This window comes from Scaptodrosophila lebanonensis, unplaced genomic scaffold (genome assembly GCF_003285725.1).
Source record: "Scaptodrosophila lebanonensis strain 11010-0011.00,11010-0021.00 unplaced genomic scaffold, SlebRS2 tig00000171-arrow-arrow-pilon, whole genome shotgun sequence".
Lineage (NCBI taxonomy): Eukaryota > Metazoa > Arthropoda > Insecta > Diptera > Drosophilidae > Scaptodrosophila > Scaptodrosophila lebanonensis.
Genome location: NW_022060603.1, coordinates 790,972 through 804,684, shown reverse-complemented (window position 1 = coordinate 804,684; position 13,713 = coordinate 790,972). Strand labels below are relative to the sequence as shown.

The following is a 13,713-nucleotide window of genomic DNA, read 5'->3' as shown; positions in this document are numbered from 1 at the left end:
AAACGCACTATTTCGCCTTAGAATGGAACTGAGTTGGATTTGTTGAAGTGTTTTCATTGGTCATATGCATAAATTATTTTTTAAATGCATCGTGCATTATTTAATCAAAATTTTAAATTAAGTTAAAAATACATAGTTGCTTATTCGATTATATTCGAAATATTGTTTATTTTTTCGCATTTTTTGGAGGAATAATCCAGGCCCCGTAGTTGCTGACTGCTAAAATTATGTTCGCTCTGATTCCAAGCCCCATTAGAAAATATTTATCATTAGTTTATTTGTATGGACCGTTAGACCGTAAGAAAAGCCAAGGTGGGAAAACGAAGTCGGGGATGAATTCTTCACCGTTATGAAAAAAACATCCAATAAAATATCTGATTCCAGCCGTCATGTATTAGTCAGTTATTTAATTCAATGAGATGGTACGTGATTATTTATTAGCAAACCATACAATTACAATATATGCATAGGTATAAAGGTATGTTTCTAATCAACATAGCATAGCGATATAGATAAGTTCATTTTAATAGCCGTATGTTGCCGAATTTTCCGAATTTTCAAAGTACCCATAAATTAGAGTTTTTTTTTTGTAGTTTTAAATGTCAAATAGACGAGGACGTTCTGGTCCAATATTTTCCAAATACTCATCCTCAAGCTCATTCTCATCTAAAGAAAAAGAAAAGGAAAGGAGTCTATTCGGTTCTGGTGCCGTTGTGGCTATTGTGGTTCCTCCTCTTGCAGCAGGCTTGGGAAGATTGTCCAACTTGTTGGCGACGTCCTCTATTGGACAACACTGCATCAAACCGTAAATGGGGTATTGCTGCAGCCGGCCAACAAAACTGTTTCGCAACCAAGGAATCTCGTTGCACATTGACGTGCAGAAACTATTTAAATCCTCGGCTTTGAACTGCAATCAATTGTAATGAAATGTGCATTTGTGGGCCCTGATTAGCTGTTTAGCAAATGACTTACAAACGGCGAATTGTGGGCCACAATGACGAACTCCTTTGATGATTTTGTATCATTCCGGCCATGGTCCGGGGGCAGTGTTCGCACATGCGCCCAAATCTGCGCCGGCACTGAGAGTGTGTTGCCGTCGGATGTCTCGATGCTCAGCGGTCGTGTATAATTACACTTATCCATCAGTGGCACTGTGGCTACACCCGACACACCCAATCGAACATTGAACTTACGAGCATTTTCGCCGGTACTGGCTATCCGCAAATCATTAAGCCAATGCATCCAGATGCCCTTGCGCAGAGCTCGCAGCCAAACAATATTAAACATATCCTCATAGCCAACTAGTTCATTGGCAAATATCTTGTCCTGAATCAAGCTGGCGTACTCGAAAGTATCTGCGCTGAGGAGCTCTGCCAGTTGCGTATCCTTGCGCAATACTTCGCTCACATTAACGGTACTGAAAGAAGTCCTTTTTGAAAGATTTTGGGTCGGTTAACTAAAAGTAAACTCACCTTAGCTGCTTAAAGAAGCTCTTTGTGTAGTCGACGCCAATGTCCAATCCCAGTAAGTTCAAGTCCCCGCCTTGTCTCTGCAACAATACCTAATTATTTAGCAAAGAATTTTCATTTTCTCTTACATACTATAGTATGAGTGTACCTCTTCGAGCATCCTGATTTTCATTGGATACGCCAAATAGCTGACATATTTCAACTGAAGTCCAAGAGGGTCATAGCACATTGCCATCGTCTTTAAACTACCCGTTTCGTTCAATTGATGGCCCAATATGAGCGTCATATAATTTTCGCAATCCGGCAAACTTGTACGGCTCTCAAAAATTGCACTTGAGTGGGAGCATGCGCATTTAACAGTAACTCCTACAAAAATTTGATCATCCGGCCAATACCAATTGCCTGATTCACATCGGAGATCTAAATTTGTATTTCCAAAATATCTTTCGTCCTCTCTATAGCCGTTATATGGACTAAAAAAGCAAAAAGAATTCGTGAACAAAATGAAAAGATCAATAATATAGAAATGTTTGGGACATGGAGCAATACTACTACGGCAGACTTTTTGGGCTCAGTATTTTAAGTCCAGTACCCATATGTTTGAAAGTATACAACGAAAACAAGTCTTTCACATGACAAGACTGTGTGGATGAGCGCCTGGATTTCTCCCAGCACCAAACTATCGTATCGCTCAGTATCGCTTGGACTTTTCAAATCCGCTTTGTTATACATATTATACTCGTAAAGTAAGCGAATCAGTTATACAAGAATGCAGCTTTACTGCGACGCCCACCTTTTCCACATAAACCCTTTGGGGCAGTGTAACCGAAATGCTTCGCCATCACTGTTCATTATATTTTCTGGAGCAGAAGAAGAAAAATGCTTGCTTCCAAACGTTGTCACTAGTAGTGGCCGTGGCGAGGATGTTTCCAAACTGCAATCGGACTTGACATCCTGTATTATAAGGCTTGTTGCCAGAACGAAGACAACCGTATGCAGCAGATTCATACCGACTGTGTTCGATTAGATTTAAAACTGAATACATCGCCCCATTTCGAAGCCTTATATAGCCGGATGCTTATCACGACTTGGATGCGCTCCTAATCGCAAATTCGGAATATGTAAGCTAAAGCTAAAGGGCAGAATCGTGGAGAAGTTAAGCTGATCTACGTATTTCTCACTCATTTCATTTTATTGCCGATTCCACACAATATGTTCAGCATGTTTTTTTTTGAGCGACTATTTATTAAGCGTCTAGAGTCTAGACTGATTTCTTGAGCTTAGTAAGGCAAAAATGTTGGCGTCGGAATATTGAATTAAGAAACTAGTTTAGTGGAGAATAAAGTAGGATGAAATATATTTTTCATTTTCCAAATGGTTGCTGCAGCCATCAGAATCTCATTAAAGGAAAATTATAGATTATTTTTATTTTTAACGATTTATTATTGGAAAAGGCTAGATGCAGCAATTAGCAAAAATATAGGCATTATCGAAACTAAATGGCAATCATCATTAAAAAGGGAAATGGTCCGCCGCTAAGTTGAAAAAATGAGCCATGTTTTTTTTTGATCGATCATAGCCAAAACAAAGGAAATACCTGCTGCAGTAAGTGTTTTAGGGACCTGACTTACTTGTATGATATGTAGTACATATATATGTGTGTATATTCGGCAAGGCAAATCCACGCTGCGTGGCTTTAATCCGGATATATCATCATCCTACTGGTGTTACAGATCAATCTTTTAATATACCTTTAAGTATATTCATAGAAGTAGGTATTCAAATAAAGTAGAATATCGAAAGAAAAGGAGAAATCTGATACCCGTTGTACATATAGATATTGTATATGTATGTATGTATGTTGTAGGCTTTGGTTTTGGTTGGTAAATTGAATTCAACTTAATAAGGCAATGGGGCTAACATTCAAGTAACATTCAAATTGGTCTTTGGTAATATTTAATACAAATAGTGTGACCATGTTATGCAAAGTTTCTTTGGTCACCCAGTGGGAACAAAATCTTTAAAAATTTGTAGTCCGTTACAGAGACTTGTCAACGGGTTGGACTTTCGACTCTAGTGTAGAGCAGTGCGTGGCTAGTGTTTTGCAGCATTTACATACATACTTGTATGTATGTATATCAATAGAGCGGACCACCATGATGCATAACTTACAAATGTAAGGCGTATTGCAGAATTTGCTTAGCAGCAGCCTTCAGAATTGTTGCTCATTCCAGGGCTTCCCCTTTTTCAGGAATTTGTCAAATCTGTGCTCAGTAATTGCGCAATACACATGTGCCGAGTTCATTGGCTGATAAGCAATTTTATTGATAAGCACATGCATGCAAGTATGTAAGCAACAAATATGTTTATTTGAATCAACAACATTAAAATTGTTCTGCGCTTATCAGGCTGTTACAAGCCCTGTCTCTGCCACTAGTCGTCTTTGAAGCACAGATCTGCCTCCAATCCGCCACCCAGCCAATTGGCACGCACAATATATATCAGCAGCATGATGTGAACGGCCAGAACAGCGGACACCGACGACACAATATCAACCTTCAACTTGCTGCAGGTCAAACACTTCTCCAGAAGGTAGAATTTGAGTAGAAAAAATATGAGCAGCGGCAGCACCAGCATGGCCAGGCAATGGAACCACACGGACGGCCCGCAGTTCTGCGTGAGAAGCCACAGTCGCAAGTTGGAGCATTTTCATTTGAGTGTCACAATGGATACTCACCCAGTTCCTCAAGAGTCGTACACTTCTTGCCAACTCCGTGGAGTTGGAGGAGAGCTCCTCCATATTTGCCGCTACTTCCAATTCTTCTTTCTGTTGCCGCCTTGCTACTTGGCGTTCTCGCTGCTGTTGTCCCGTTTGGGGCTGTCCACACATTTCCGCATCCATACTTGTCGCTTTCTCCTTTTTGGCGTTGTTAATTGTAGTTTGACAAGTCAGCGAACATTGTTGCCAGCATGATAGAGGAATAATTTGGCGAGGGCAATGCCTCAAAGCAACACTTCAATGGGTATGGTAACATTGGAACAATGTAAAGCTGCCAACTATAATATCATATCAAAACTGGTCGGGAGGGGTTCACTTTTTTTTTTGTGTTGAGAAAATGTCTAAGTTTTAGCAATTTAACTGAAATAGTTGAAGCCTAATCATGGATGAATAGTTATATTGTAATATTGATGGCTGATAACCAATGTAAGGCCTAATCTCCTACTACCAACTTAACATTTCCTTTCTGTGAGCTCGACTTGAATCCCCCATAACGTTGAGGAGAACATACGTATATGTATTTTCCCTAAAAAGTAGTCGAATAGCCTTGGTTTTTTGTGGGGCGCCCATTTCTCCCTATTATGCATTGGTATACAGCTATATGTATGTATGTGTGTGTGTGTGTGTGTGTATATATAAAGAAGCTCTGGCAATACGAGGAGCTGCGGTATTCGGGCCTGCCATGAAATTGCAGTCATGCAAACACATTTAACTAATTTAAGGCAGAGACCAGAAGATAAGAGCTGTAAGAGGCTGTAAACTGACACTGTATGCATTGACAACAAAAGCAACAACAATAACAATAACAACAACAACAACGTCTACAGAAACAGGAAAAACGACAAACCACTTTCGAGAGAGAAGCGTGGCTGTGGGAGATGCACAAATGACTCAGGCATTTCGAATTCAACAACTGCGAAAAGTCAAGAGGACGGTCAGGCCATGTTTGTGTGTGTGTGTGTGAGCCCCACGCGGCGTATGCGTAACGTAATACGTTAAAACATTGCATTAATGTGCGTGAGAGTGTAACGTGTGTTGAACGTAATCGCCTTTTTGTCGTCGCCATTGCATTTTCACGCATTGCCACACACACATATATATATATATATATATATATATATATATATATATATATATATATATATATATATATATACATATATACGTATATACATATATGCAGACACGCACGCTCGCATGAAGGACATTTAATCAGCCCGACCCCCGCTGCACAGTGCTCTAAAAAAGGTGAAAAGAAGCTTACACATATTTAGAACTACCTTCCCTGATGGCAATTCACTATATTTTGAAAATATGGTAATTATTGCGGCTAGTACATTCATTTAGCGACTAGTGCATTAATTTATAAGAATTTCTCTTGTCGCACTGGCAACTAATAAACGAATAAATAAATAAAAATAAAATATATACACACAAGCATAAATGTAAGAGCAGTCAAAACTACGCATTTTATTCGCAATTATATTTATAAGGTCTTCTTTCCCACACTATCAGTCAACTCCTACTACCAGGGTAGCAAGCTTACAAAAATAGGAGCATCGATGATACTATCGAAATTTAAATTTAGATGCAATGTTCAGCGACAGTAATTATGTTCTTGTGTACTGAAATGGTCTATATCTGGCCCGATATATTCTTATTCGTGGTGTTTTCAAAAACTGATAACACACTGCTTTAATAAAAAGTGCGATCCTGGAAATGTCTTAAAATTACTTTAAAATCGTGTGATTCTAAGATTCAAATTAATTAAGACCAAACCAACTCCTAGTTAAGTTGTAATTGTATTTTTCTTTAAGTTTTAATTAAGTTATTGTAAATAAGTATTAACAGTATAAATAAAGTATAATTTAAAAAACCTAAAATGTAAAAGTAATCCAGCAATAGAAGAAGTTTAAGGTAAATAACCTACTCAAATATGGCTGAGAAAATTCATGATATTTGACTGAATACTTGACGATTGACGTTATATATTGCTGCTACTGTGGACATCTCATTTGTAAATCGCAAAAGCCAATGAAATTTGTCGCGTTTTCGTCAGTACAGACACAATTGGGGTCCCTCGATTACCTTCGACATGGCAGAACGACTCTCAGATTCCCAGATTCCAATGAGGAGAATGCGTATTTTGAAAACTTTGACAAAATACAAGTACCATCAACAAAATGCAAAGCCTTTGGTCCAAGACTATGTTGGGAAATAAATTAAATGCGACCCAAAGGAATTGGGTTGGCTGCTAGCGTACTATATACATATCTTGTTTTCCATCAATATATTTGCAAGTTGTTGACCAATGTGCTTTGTGCCGAGATCCTAGCGCAGATTCAAGCAAAGGACCCTTTTTCTCATGCGTAAAGTGAAGTGAACGTTGCGCTGTTTGGTGGCATCCTCACCAAGGCATCATTACTGTCAGCGTTGTCTTCATTTTGCTAAAACATTTATCTGCTTGCCAATCACATGCGTGTCTCTGTGTGTGTGCGTGTGTATGTGTGTGGCAAAAAAGAATTTAATGTCGCAAACTTTTGATGTGTTCTAATTTATATACAAACAGCAGCTAGCAGTCGACCCCTGAACACCCGCCTCGCCACACCCTAGCTGCCCGCCTGCCCGCCTGCCTGCCTGCCTGCCTGCCAAGCCAATGCTCGTTAAAGCAAATTTGTTTTTACGCTTGATGGCAAATTGCGCGACTGGGCCCCATCTACACCATGCCACGGCATGCCATGGCACGCCACGCATCGCAACGCATTCTCTCTCTCACCTTGCCACATTTGGCGCCGTGCCCCTTATCCCGTTTGAACCCATCATCATCACCATCGCCATCACCATCGTCGGCATGCAGAACTGCCTTGGCTCGCCACGCACTTGACTTTTGTGCGGGCATTTGTTAATATTTCATATGTCGTCGCTTTGCGTACGTGCCACAAATAAACACACACACACACACACATACACGCACACATGTACACCTTTGAAGACAGACTGCTCTTTGCTGCCGCATCCTTCAGGCCCACGTCATATATAGATATGTATGTACATATAAGTGAACCTGTCAGGCCGTAAATCGTTTGCGTTTAAAAATTTGATTATGTGAAATTTTCGTGCAGAGCAACAGGAAAAAAAGAAGAAAATTAAATTTATACAGAGATTCACATATTTCGCCTGATGTTGCCTCGTTCCCCTCTCCCGCCCCTTTGCCCCTTTCTTTTGGCTTCCATTTTTATGACAGCTTTTCCGCATTTTCGCATTAAAAGGCAAAGAGGCGCATTTCATTTTGGAATGTGGGATCCATCTATTTTATATACGTAAGTATACGTATGTATTGGGATTGGGCTCTCGCTGAAGACCGCCATGGTGTGCAGCATCATCTGATTGAGGAGGGCATAGAGAGCATATAATAATAAAGGTAGATTCAAAAGCTGCGACTTGGAACAACATTTTGTTTACACAATTGTTAGGTCCCATCACGTCTATTTAGCATTTTCATATTTTAAAATAAATTATTGCTCCTCATTTTCTGCTTTATGCTGCAGGGTATTTAAGCTTCAGCAATACTTCACTTCTTCGTCCACCGACGCGCCTCTCCCCCCACCCTCTCTCCCTCTCTCTCCATCGCTCTCCCTCTCCGTGTGTGCCGAGCGTTTTAAAACAACTTAAATTCTCTTGTTGCCCCAATATTCTGGGGGGAGGGGGAGGGGCGCACTTTTTTGGATTTTTATGCATAATTCATGCAAAAAGAAAAAGTAACGTCAAATTGGCATTAATCAGGATGCTTTATTGACTTGAAGTTTCGCGCTCGCCATTGGCCGACGACAACTTACACTCTCACACACACACACAAACGCACACACACACACACACACACACACACACTCATACATACAAAGACTGATAGGCAGCTGGCACCACAAGGCGACATTCGTGACTGCTGCTCCGCTTTTCGCATTCCTATAACTTAATCAAGAAATTCCTTGCTCTTTTGTCGCTTGCTGCCTGCCCTGGTATGTTTGTGTGTTGGTGTTTTTGTGTGCATGGAGGCTACCCAGTCGGAACTGAAAACATGAAATCTATCCACATACTACTACCAGCCCTCCTGGTCCGTCTGTCCTGTGGCTATTGAGCCTGACCGGCTTTTGTTCGGACTGCTTGAAATACAATTTAGAATGTAAGTGTAGAATACAAGAATAGAGATATTATAATTATTTATCTTTCAACTTTTATTACTTAAGTATTTTCATCTAATCATACCTCCATAATTTTTATTGCTATTTCTTCATCTCCATTTCTTTTTCGTTACGTCTAATAATGTCTCTGACTACTCTCTGCTGGGGATCGGGGCATAGCTGGCCGTTTGGCAAATAAAATCCTACCACCGAGTCGGATTCATTATTGGATATTTTTGTAATTTCTATATGCTTTTATATTCTTTAGTTTTATTTAGTTTAAGTAAATTTGTTTGTCGAGGAAATAAATAATTGAATAAAATAAAATAGAATAAACCTATCCATTATTTATTATCAGTTAAATTCAATTAAGATGTTATTTTTCTCGAAAACGATTATAGATTAATATGTACTGTTAAAGTAGAAAGTAGGTGTTCTTCTTTGAATCAGCTTATTGGGGATGTATCCGGCAGTGGCTCAAGCAATCGCTAACTTGGTTGTCATTTCAATCTTGGTTGGTAACAAAATTGTTGCCAGCTGTAAGTTGTATAAAGGAAAGTAAGGAAATATGGTGGTGAGACCCTCATTAGGGTAGTCCCGACTGGGTAACTATACCTTTTCCTTCCTCAGGCGAGCTTGTTTTTTTTTTTTTTAATTTCTGGTGTGGCGTAGGGCCCCATCACTGGCCCCTTGCGATCGTTGGCTGGCATGCGTCCTTGTCCTCATCGTTTGCGTTAATGGCTGTCGTTGTTCTTATTGTGGCTTTGTTTTCAGTCGACTGTTTTCATATAATGAAAGTGACTTTGACATTCCGCCGCTTTGTGCTGTTGTGGGAAATATTTTGCCGCTTTGCTCGCCCAAGTATTTCAATAAATGAGTGCGAAGTGACGCCAACGCAAAGGCAATGGCAAAGTGGTGGCTCGCACTTTAAATGATCCTTAGTTCAACATCTCAGTAAGCGGATAGCAAGCGTGCAAAAATTTAACAGAGTCTCATTAACATAAATCATTAAAAATGCAGCCCTGCCCTGAGCTTCCAAAATGCTAAATAGGTGCCAACATCAGTGTTAATTCCTATTCATAATTCAATAATCAATACATTTGTTAAGGAGAATAATAAACCATTTCCTATATCAAATAAGACCCATATTCTTCCATTTCGCTTTGAATTTAAATTACTTACATTATTAATATGTCTTCAACTATTTCAATTATAACATGTCCAGTTTATCGCTACTTATTATCAGTGTAATAGCTCTACACCGACTGCTTCTATCTTCAAGTTCTATTCATAAAACTGATGCACTTTAATCCAACTAATTGTAACAAACGCTTCTAAGCATAACTTCATAAGCTATGGCAGTGGCAGCTATTAACTTTTCCCCGCTACTTCCATTCAACTAAAATATTTTTTGCCCTATTAATCAATTCTATGTATGATGGCTATATAATATAACGAAATGATTTTGATTTGAGATTATGGTGAGTCATTATAAAAAACTATTAAATAACAAAGTATATACATGCATACATACATACACTTACCAGAAACTCAATGACTAACTTTGTCGATCTAGAAATAGATATAAATAGAATAGAATAAATATACATAAATAAATATACATACAAGTATATGTACATACTTTATGTATACATATGCAGAGATGTCTATATTTTTTCGTGTGATCTCTGATTTAAAAATTTATCAGACTAGTTTTGCAGCTTATACTATATAAATACATATGTACAGACATACATATTTATGTAAACATACTTATGTACATATGTACAAACAGTACATGTATGCTCGCGCTATAGAAAGAGAATAACGGAGCTAATACTCAAAAGATCCGCAAGGTTGAGAGTATAGAAAAAAAAAGAGAGAAGAGAGACAAACATCGCCCTGAGCATTTATCAGCAGAAGAAGAATAGTTCTGCCAGTATACAGTATAGCAACAACAAGCGATAATATAATAATATTTTTTCTTACCCGACTGAGAGCCAATCTCCGATTACTTTTGTACGCACGACTTAATGATTAATTGCGAAGCTCTTGCGGCTCTATATACATATGTATGTACATGGTCTGTTCAAAAGGAAAGGGCAACTTTGATTTTTTTTTAAAGCATTCATTTATTTATTAATATCCATTTTGTCCCCTTTAAAGTAATCCCCTTCAGATATAATGCCTTTATGCAAGCGCTTCTTCCAATCCTCAATGCGCTTTTCGGTTTGGCCATCAGCTCGTTCTTAGATTTTGATTTTCTCTCATCAATTGTGGCAAAACGCTTTTCTTCTATTGGTCTCTTCAGTTTTGGGAAAAGGATAAAGTCGTAGGGAGACATAGGTGCCATTATATCTGAGGGAGAGTGCTTTGAAGGGGACAAGATGGATATTGATGAATAAATAAATACTTTTCAAACGAATTCAAAATTCACCTCTCCTTTTGAAGAGACCTGGTATACTATATACACAGTACTATATATACAGTATTCCTTACTAACCGGATGACCTGTGGTCAAGAACTCATGAGGCACCACGCATTGTAATCGAAGAAAACAGTGAGCACAACCTTCACCTTTTCTTTTGAACAGACCTCGTATATGTTTACATTAGATCCCCTTGATATGCAATTTATTTTCAGTGCCTTTAAGCCGGAAAGCGGTTCCGAGCATCAGTTCGCTTTCAGCGCTTGAGCCATGCGTTCGATTCTTCTGATTGTTCTGCTGTGGGCGGCGGGTTCTGCCGCTGTTTGTCAGTTTCATTTGCGGCAGCCGAAGCCAACGGTGTTCAAGCAGGTCGGTACCCGATCTCTGTTTCTGAGAAAGCAATTGGACACATTACAGCTGCGGGACAATGAGACGGCCACCGTCCACTGTCCCACAGGTCTCACCATGTAAGTTATGATAATCGATGAAAAAACAAATGCTAAAAATTAATCATGTGGCTCAGCGCAATGAGCGAATACAACGCGGCCACCAAATTGGTGGGAACAGCAGCCGAGCTGGTATGTAAGAGTGGCGGCATCTACTTGGGAGACAAGCAATTGATGCAAGTTTCGAGCGGCTATGTGAAGTGCAATGCCGAATATAGCCAAAGCATCTACGAGAGCCGCAAAAGTCTGGCCGGCTGTCCGCAGCAGGCTATGAATTTGGCCATTGGCTACAAGCTGCAGGGTGATGATGACATCAAGACAGTTGGAATATGCTTTGATCTTCGTACCAATCAAGTGAGATTTGTCAGCTATCTCGCGTATGCGCCGTCCAATGCTGCCAGCTATGGATACTGGAACAACGAAGTGAACGCGCTACAACTGGACACCTATATAGGCCAGCTTAGTGACTATTTCAAGTTTGTGAGGTGAGTGATGAGCAAAACAAAACTCAATCGAGTCCAATATTCGTCAAGGAGCAAGCTCTTATCCCGTTAACCCTTCAAAAGGAAGCGCCACAGATGTGTGTAATTTTCTTGTCTGTCCGTCTGAACGGGCAGATTTTCGAAAAGACTGAGGACAATCCAAACAAAAAGTGGCATCCAGCAGGGTTATACAACAGCCTGGAAAGTTACTATATTTTACTTTCCCACTCACCCCACAGCTTCCTTGCTACGTCTCTCTCTCTCTATGTTCTCTTTCGAGCTCGATGTTGAATTTTTTCCAGCTTCCTCTTTCTATTTATCATTATCAATTCCATACTCTTTGACCCAACAGCACCAGTCAGTTCGATAGTTTTGTTAAAAAACAGCCACATCTAGGCGACTTGTTCAACTCGATTTTCTTTGAATACGCGAGTCTGCTGCAGGAAGAGAGACCGGTCTTCAAAGAGGATGTCAAGAGCTACAGTGCCATGTTCAATGTGGTCTGGTCAAGTAGACTGCGCTCGGGCAATTGGCAACACTTCCTCAATGCATTGAGTGCCGCCACTGACTTTGTTAAGTACGATATTCGAGTTGGCGTTTCGGGTGTGGCCAAACTACCATTGGCCCATAACTGCAACATGTCACGGAGTTTGGTTATCAGAACACCTGAAATGGAGTCGTTGCCAGTGCCGGAGCACATTTGGGCGCGTTTGCGTCCACTTCAGCCCACCACGGGCGATATCTCAGAGTTCGTGATCGTCGCTCACAATTCACCCTACGTAAGTATTATATTGTCTCAATTTAGTCCGACTTGTTCCTATGCCTTTTTCTAAATTGTACGGAGATAATACTCGGTGTACTGCAGGCCAACCTTGAGGACCTGAACTCGGTATGTACGGACATTTGCGATGAAATTCCCTGGCTGCGAGACAGTGTCTTTGGGCAATTGCATCTGGTGCCCAGTTATGGTGTGATGCACTGCTGCCTCGCAGACGATATAGACAGGAGGAAGCTTATCGATTTTCCACTGGAGTCGCCACACACGGAGAAGAAGTTTGATGATTTTTTGAGTTCTGCTCAAAACAGCACGGCAAATAGCTTGTAACTCCACATACACTCGGCTTAAATCAGGCACCAAAAATAATGCTTATTTTGCTTGTTTTTTTTTAAGCGAAGAAATCATTCACTTTTAATAACTTTGAGAAGGCGAGGAATATCCGTTTTTATGGATTGTCTATGCATTTTCACCATTAAATGAGTAAATTTTAATTTTTATTCATTCGCCCACAATTTAATAACTAATTTCAAGTTTTACATTAAAAATTAACCAAAACTCATTATTGATGAGCAAAAAAATAAAACTTATAAAATATTGATTAATGATATTTAAATGTTTGTGGAGAATAAAGAACATTCAACAAAACTAATCGCACTTGTTTATATACATACTATATACACTCTTTTTGTTGTTTCCATTCCACCTAAACAAATAAATATCATAATAAATTAAAAAAATTTAAATTTAGGACAAATTTTCTTGCCTCCTTTAAGTATAATTCATACTTCATACAAATACTTTGCTACCAAACTGACGATTTAAAGATGAACTGGGAGAAATACAAGGCCCCTGCGAAGAGTTTGCGCTTGGCATTGAATCTTACAGCGAGCTCATTGGAATTAATTTGAAGTATTAAACGCACTTTCCACGCTATTACCACATTTCCGAATGCCCCCGAGACGAAGTGTGACGTCAAACCAGTCTCATTTCCGGGGTCTGTGTTGTACCTTTCTATGCGTTTATGGAATAGTTGAAATTTATTAACTGCTTGTAAATTTGAATTTAGTTCAGTTTTGTGAAGCTCTGGGGAAAAGCCGCTTTATGTGGTCGTCTATCTGCCTCCGTTTTCGCCTCTGCCCCTGCCTCTGTGTCT

At 39.6% G+C, this 13,713-nt stretch overlaps 3 protein-coding genes across 4 annotated transcripts; 1 reads left to right on the top strand and 2 right to left on the bottom strand.

Annotated features, from left to right (window-relative positions):
• Nucleotides 1–405: 405 nt before the first annotated feature.
• Nucleotides 406–2,486, bottom strand: LOC115629935. Of its 2 annotated transcripts, none has more exons than XM_030526541.1 (5): nucleotides 2,263–2,486; nucleotides 1,618–1,942; nucleotides 1,473–1,561; nucleotides 973–1,417; nucleotides 406–907 (listed from the first exon to the last, which is right to left on the bottom strand). In XM_030526541.1, the coding sequence occupies exons 1-5, from the start codon at nucleotides 2,475–2,477 to the stop codon at nucleotides 596–598; spliced, it is 1,386 nt and encodes a 461-aa protein (XP_030382401.1). In that variant the 5' UTR covers nucleotides 2,478–2,486; the 3' UTR covers nucleotides 406–595. The 2 variants fall into 2 exon arrangements, with proteins under 2 accessions (XP_030382401.1, XP_030382402.1); XM_030526542.1 differs by having other exon boundaries at nucleotides 1,473–1,549.
• Nucleotides 2,487–3,901: 1,415 nt separating this feature from the next.
• LOC115629936 (vacuolar ATPase assembly integral membrane protein VMA21 homolog) lies at nucleotides 3,902–4,417 on the bottom strand. Its single transcript, XM_030526543.1, has 2 exons — nucleotides 4,207–4,417; nucleotides 3,902–4,142 (listed from the first exon to the last, which is right to left on the bottom strand). Exons 1-2 carry the CDS (start codon nucleotides 4,369–4,371, stop codon nucleotides 3,903–3,905), a joined length of 405 nt encoding a protein of 134 aa, XP_030382403.1. The 5' UTR covers nucleotides 4,372–4,417; the 3' UTR covers nucleotide 3,902.
• A 6,704-nt stretch (nucleotides 4,418–11,121) lies between these two features.
• LOC115629942 lies at nucleotides 11,122–13,209 on the top strand. Its single transcript, XM_030526551.1, has 4 exons — nucleotides 11,122–11,321; nucleotides 11,378–11,785; nucleotides 12,135–12,561; nucleotides 12,648–13,209. Exons 1-4 carry the CDS (start codon nucleotides 11,125–11,127, stop codon nucleotides 12,885–12,887), a joined length of 1,272 nt encoding a protein of 423 aa, XP_030382411.1. The 5' UTR covers nucleotides 11,122–11,124; the 3' UTR covers nucleotides 12,888–13,209.
• Nucleotides 13,210–13,713: the final 504 nt, after the last annotated feature.

Coding starts and splice junctions, on each gene's coding strand:
- LOC115629935 (XM_030526541.1), bottom strand. CDS start 2,477: ATGAATCTGCTGCATACGGTTGTCTTCGTTCTGGCAACAAGCCTTATA. Junction 1,562..1,617: donor AAATCAGGATGCTCGAAGAG/GTACACTCATAC, acceptor CTAAATAATTAG/GTATTGTTGCAGAGACAAGG. Junction 908..972: donor TGGCCCACAATTCGCCGTTT/GTAAGTCATTTG, acceptor AATTGATTGCAG/TTCAAAGCCGAGGATTTAAA.
- LOC115629936 (XM_030526543.1), bottom strand. CDS start 4,371: ATGGATGCGGAAATGTGTGGACAGCCCCAAACGGGACAACAGCAGCGA. Junction 4,143..4,206: donor TACGACTCTTGAGGAACTGG/GTGAGTATCCAT, acceptor CTTCTCACGCAG/AACTGCGGGCCGTCCGTGTG.
- LOC115629942 (XM_030526551.1), top strand. CDS start 11,125: ATGCGTTCGATTCTTCTGATTGTTCTGCTGTGGGCGGCGGGTTCTGCC. Junction 11,322..11,377: donor TGTCCCACAGGTCTCACCAT/GTAAGTTATGAT, acceptor CATGTGGCTCAG/CGCAATGAGCGAATACAACG. Junction 11,786..12,134: donor GACTATTTCAAGTTTGTGAG/GTGAGTGATGAG, acceptor TTGACCCAACAG/CACCAGTCAGTTCGATAGTT.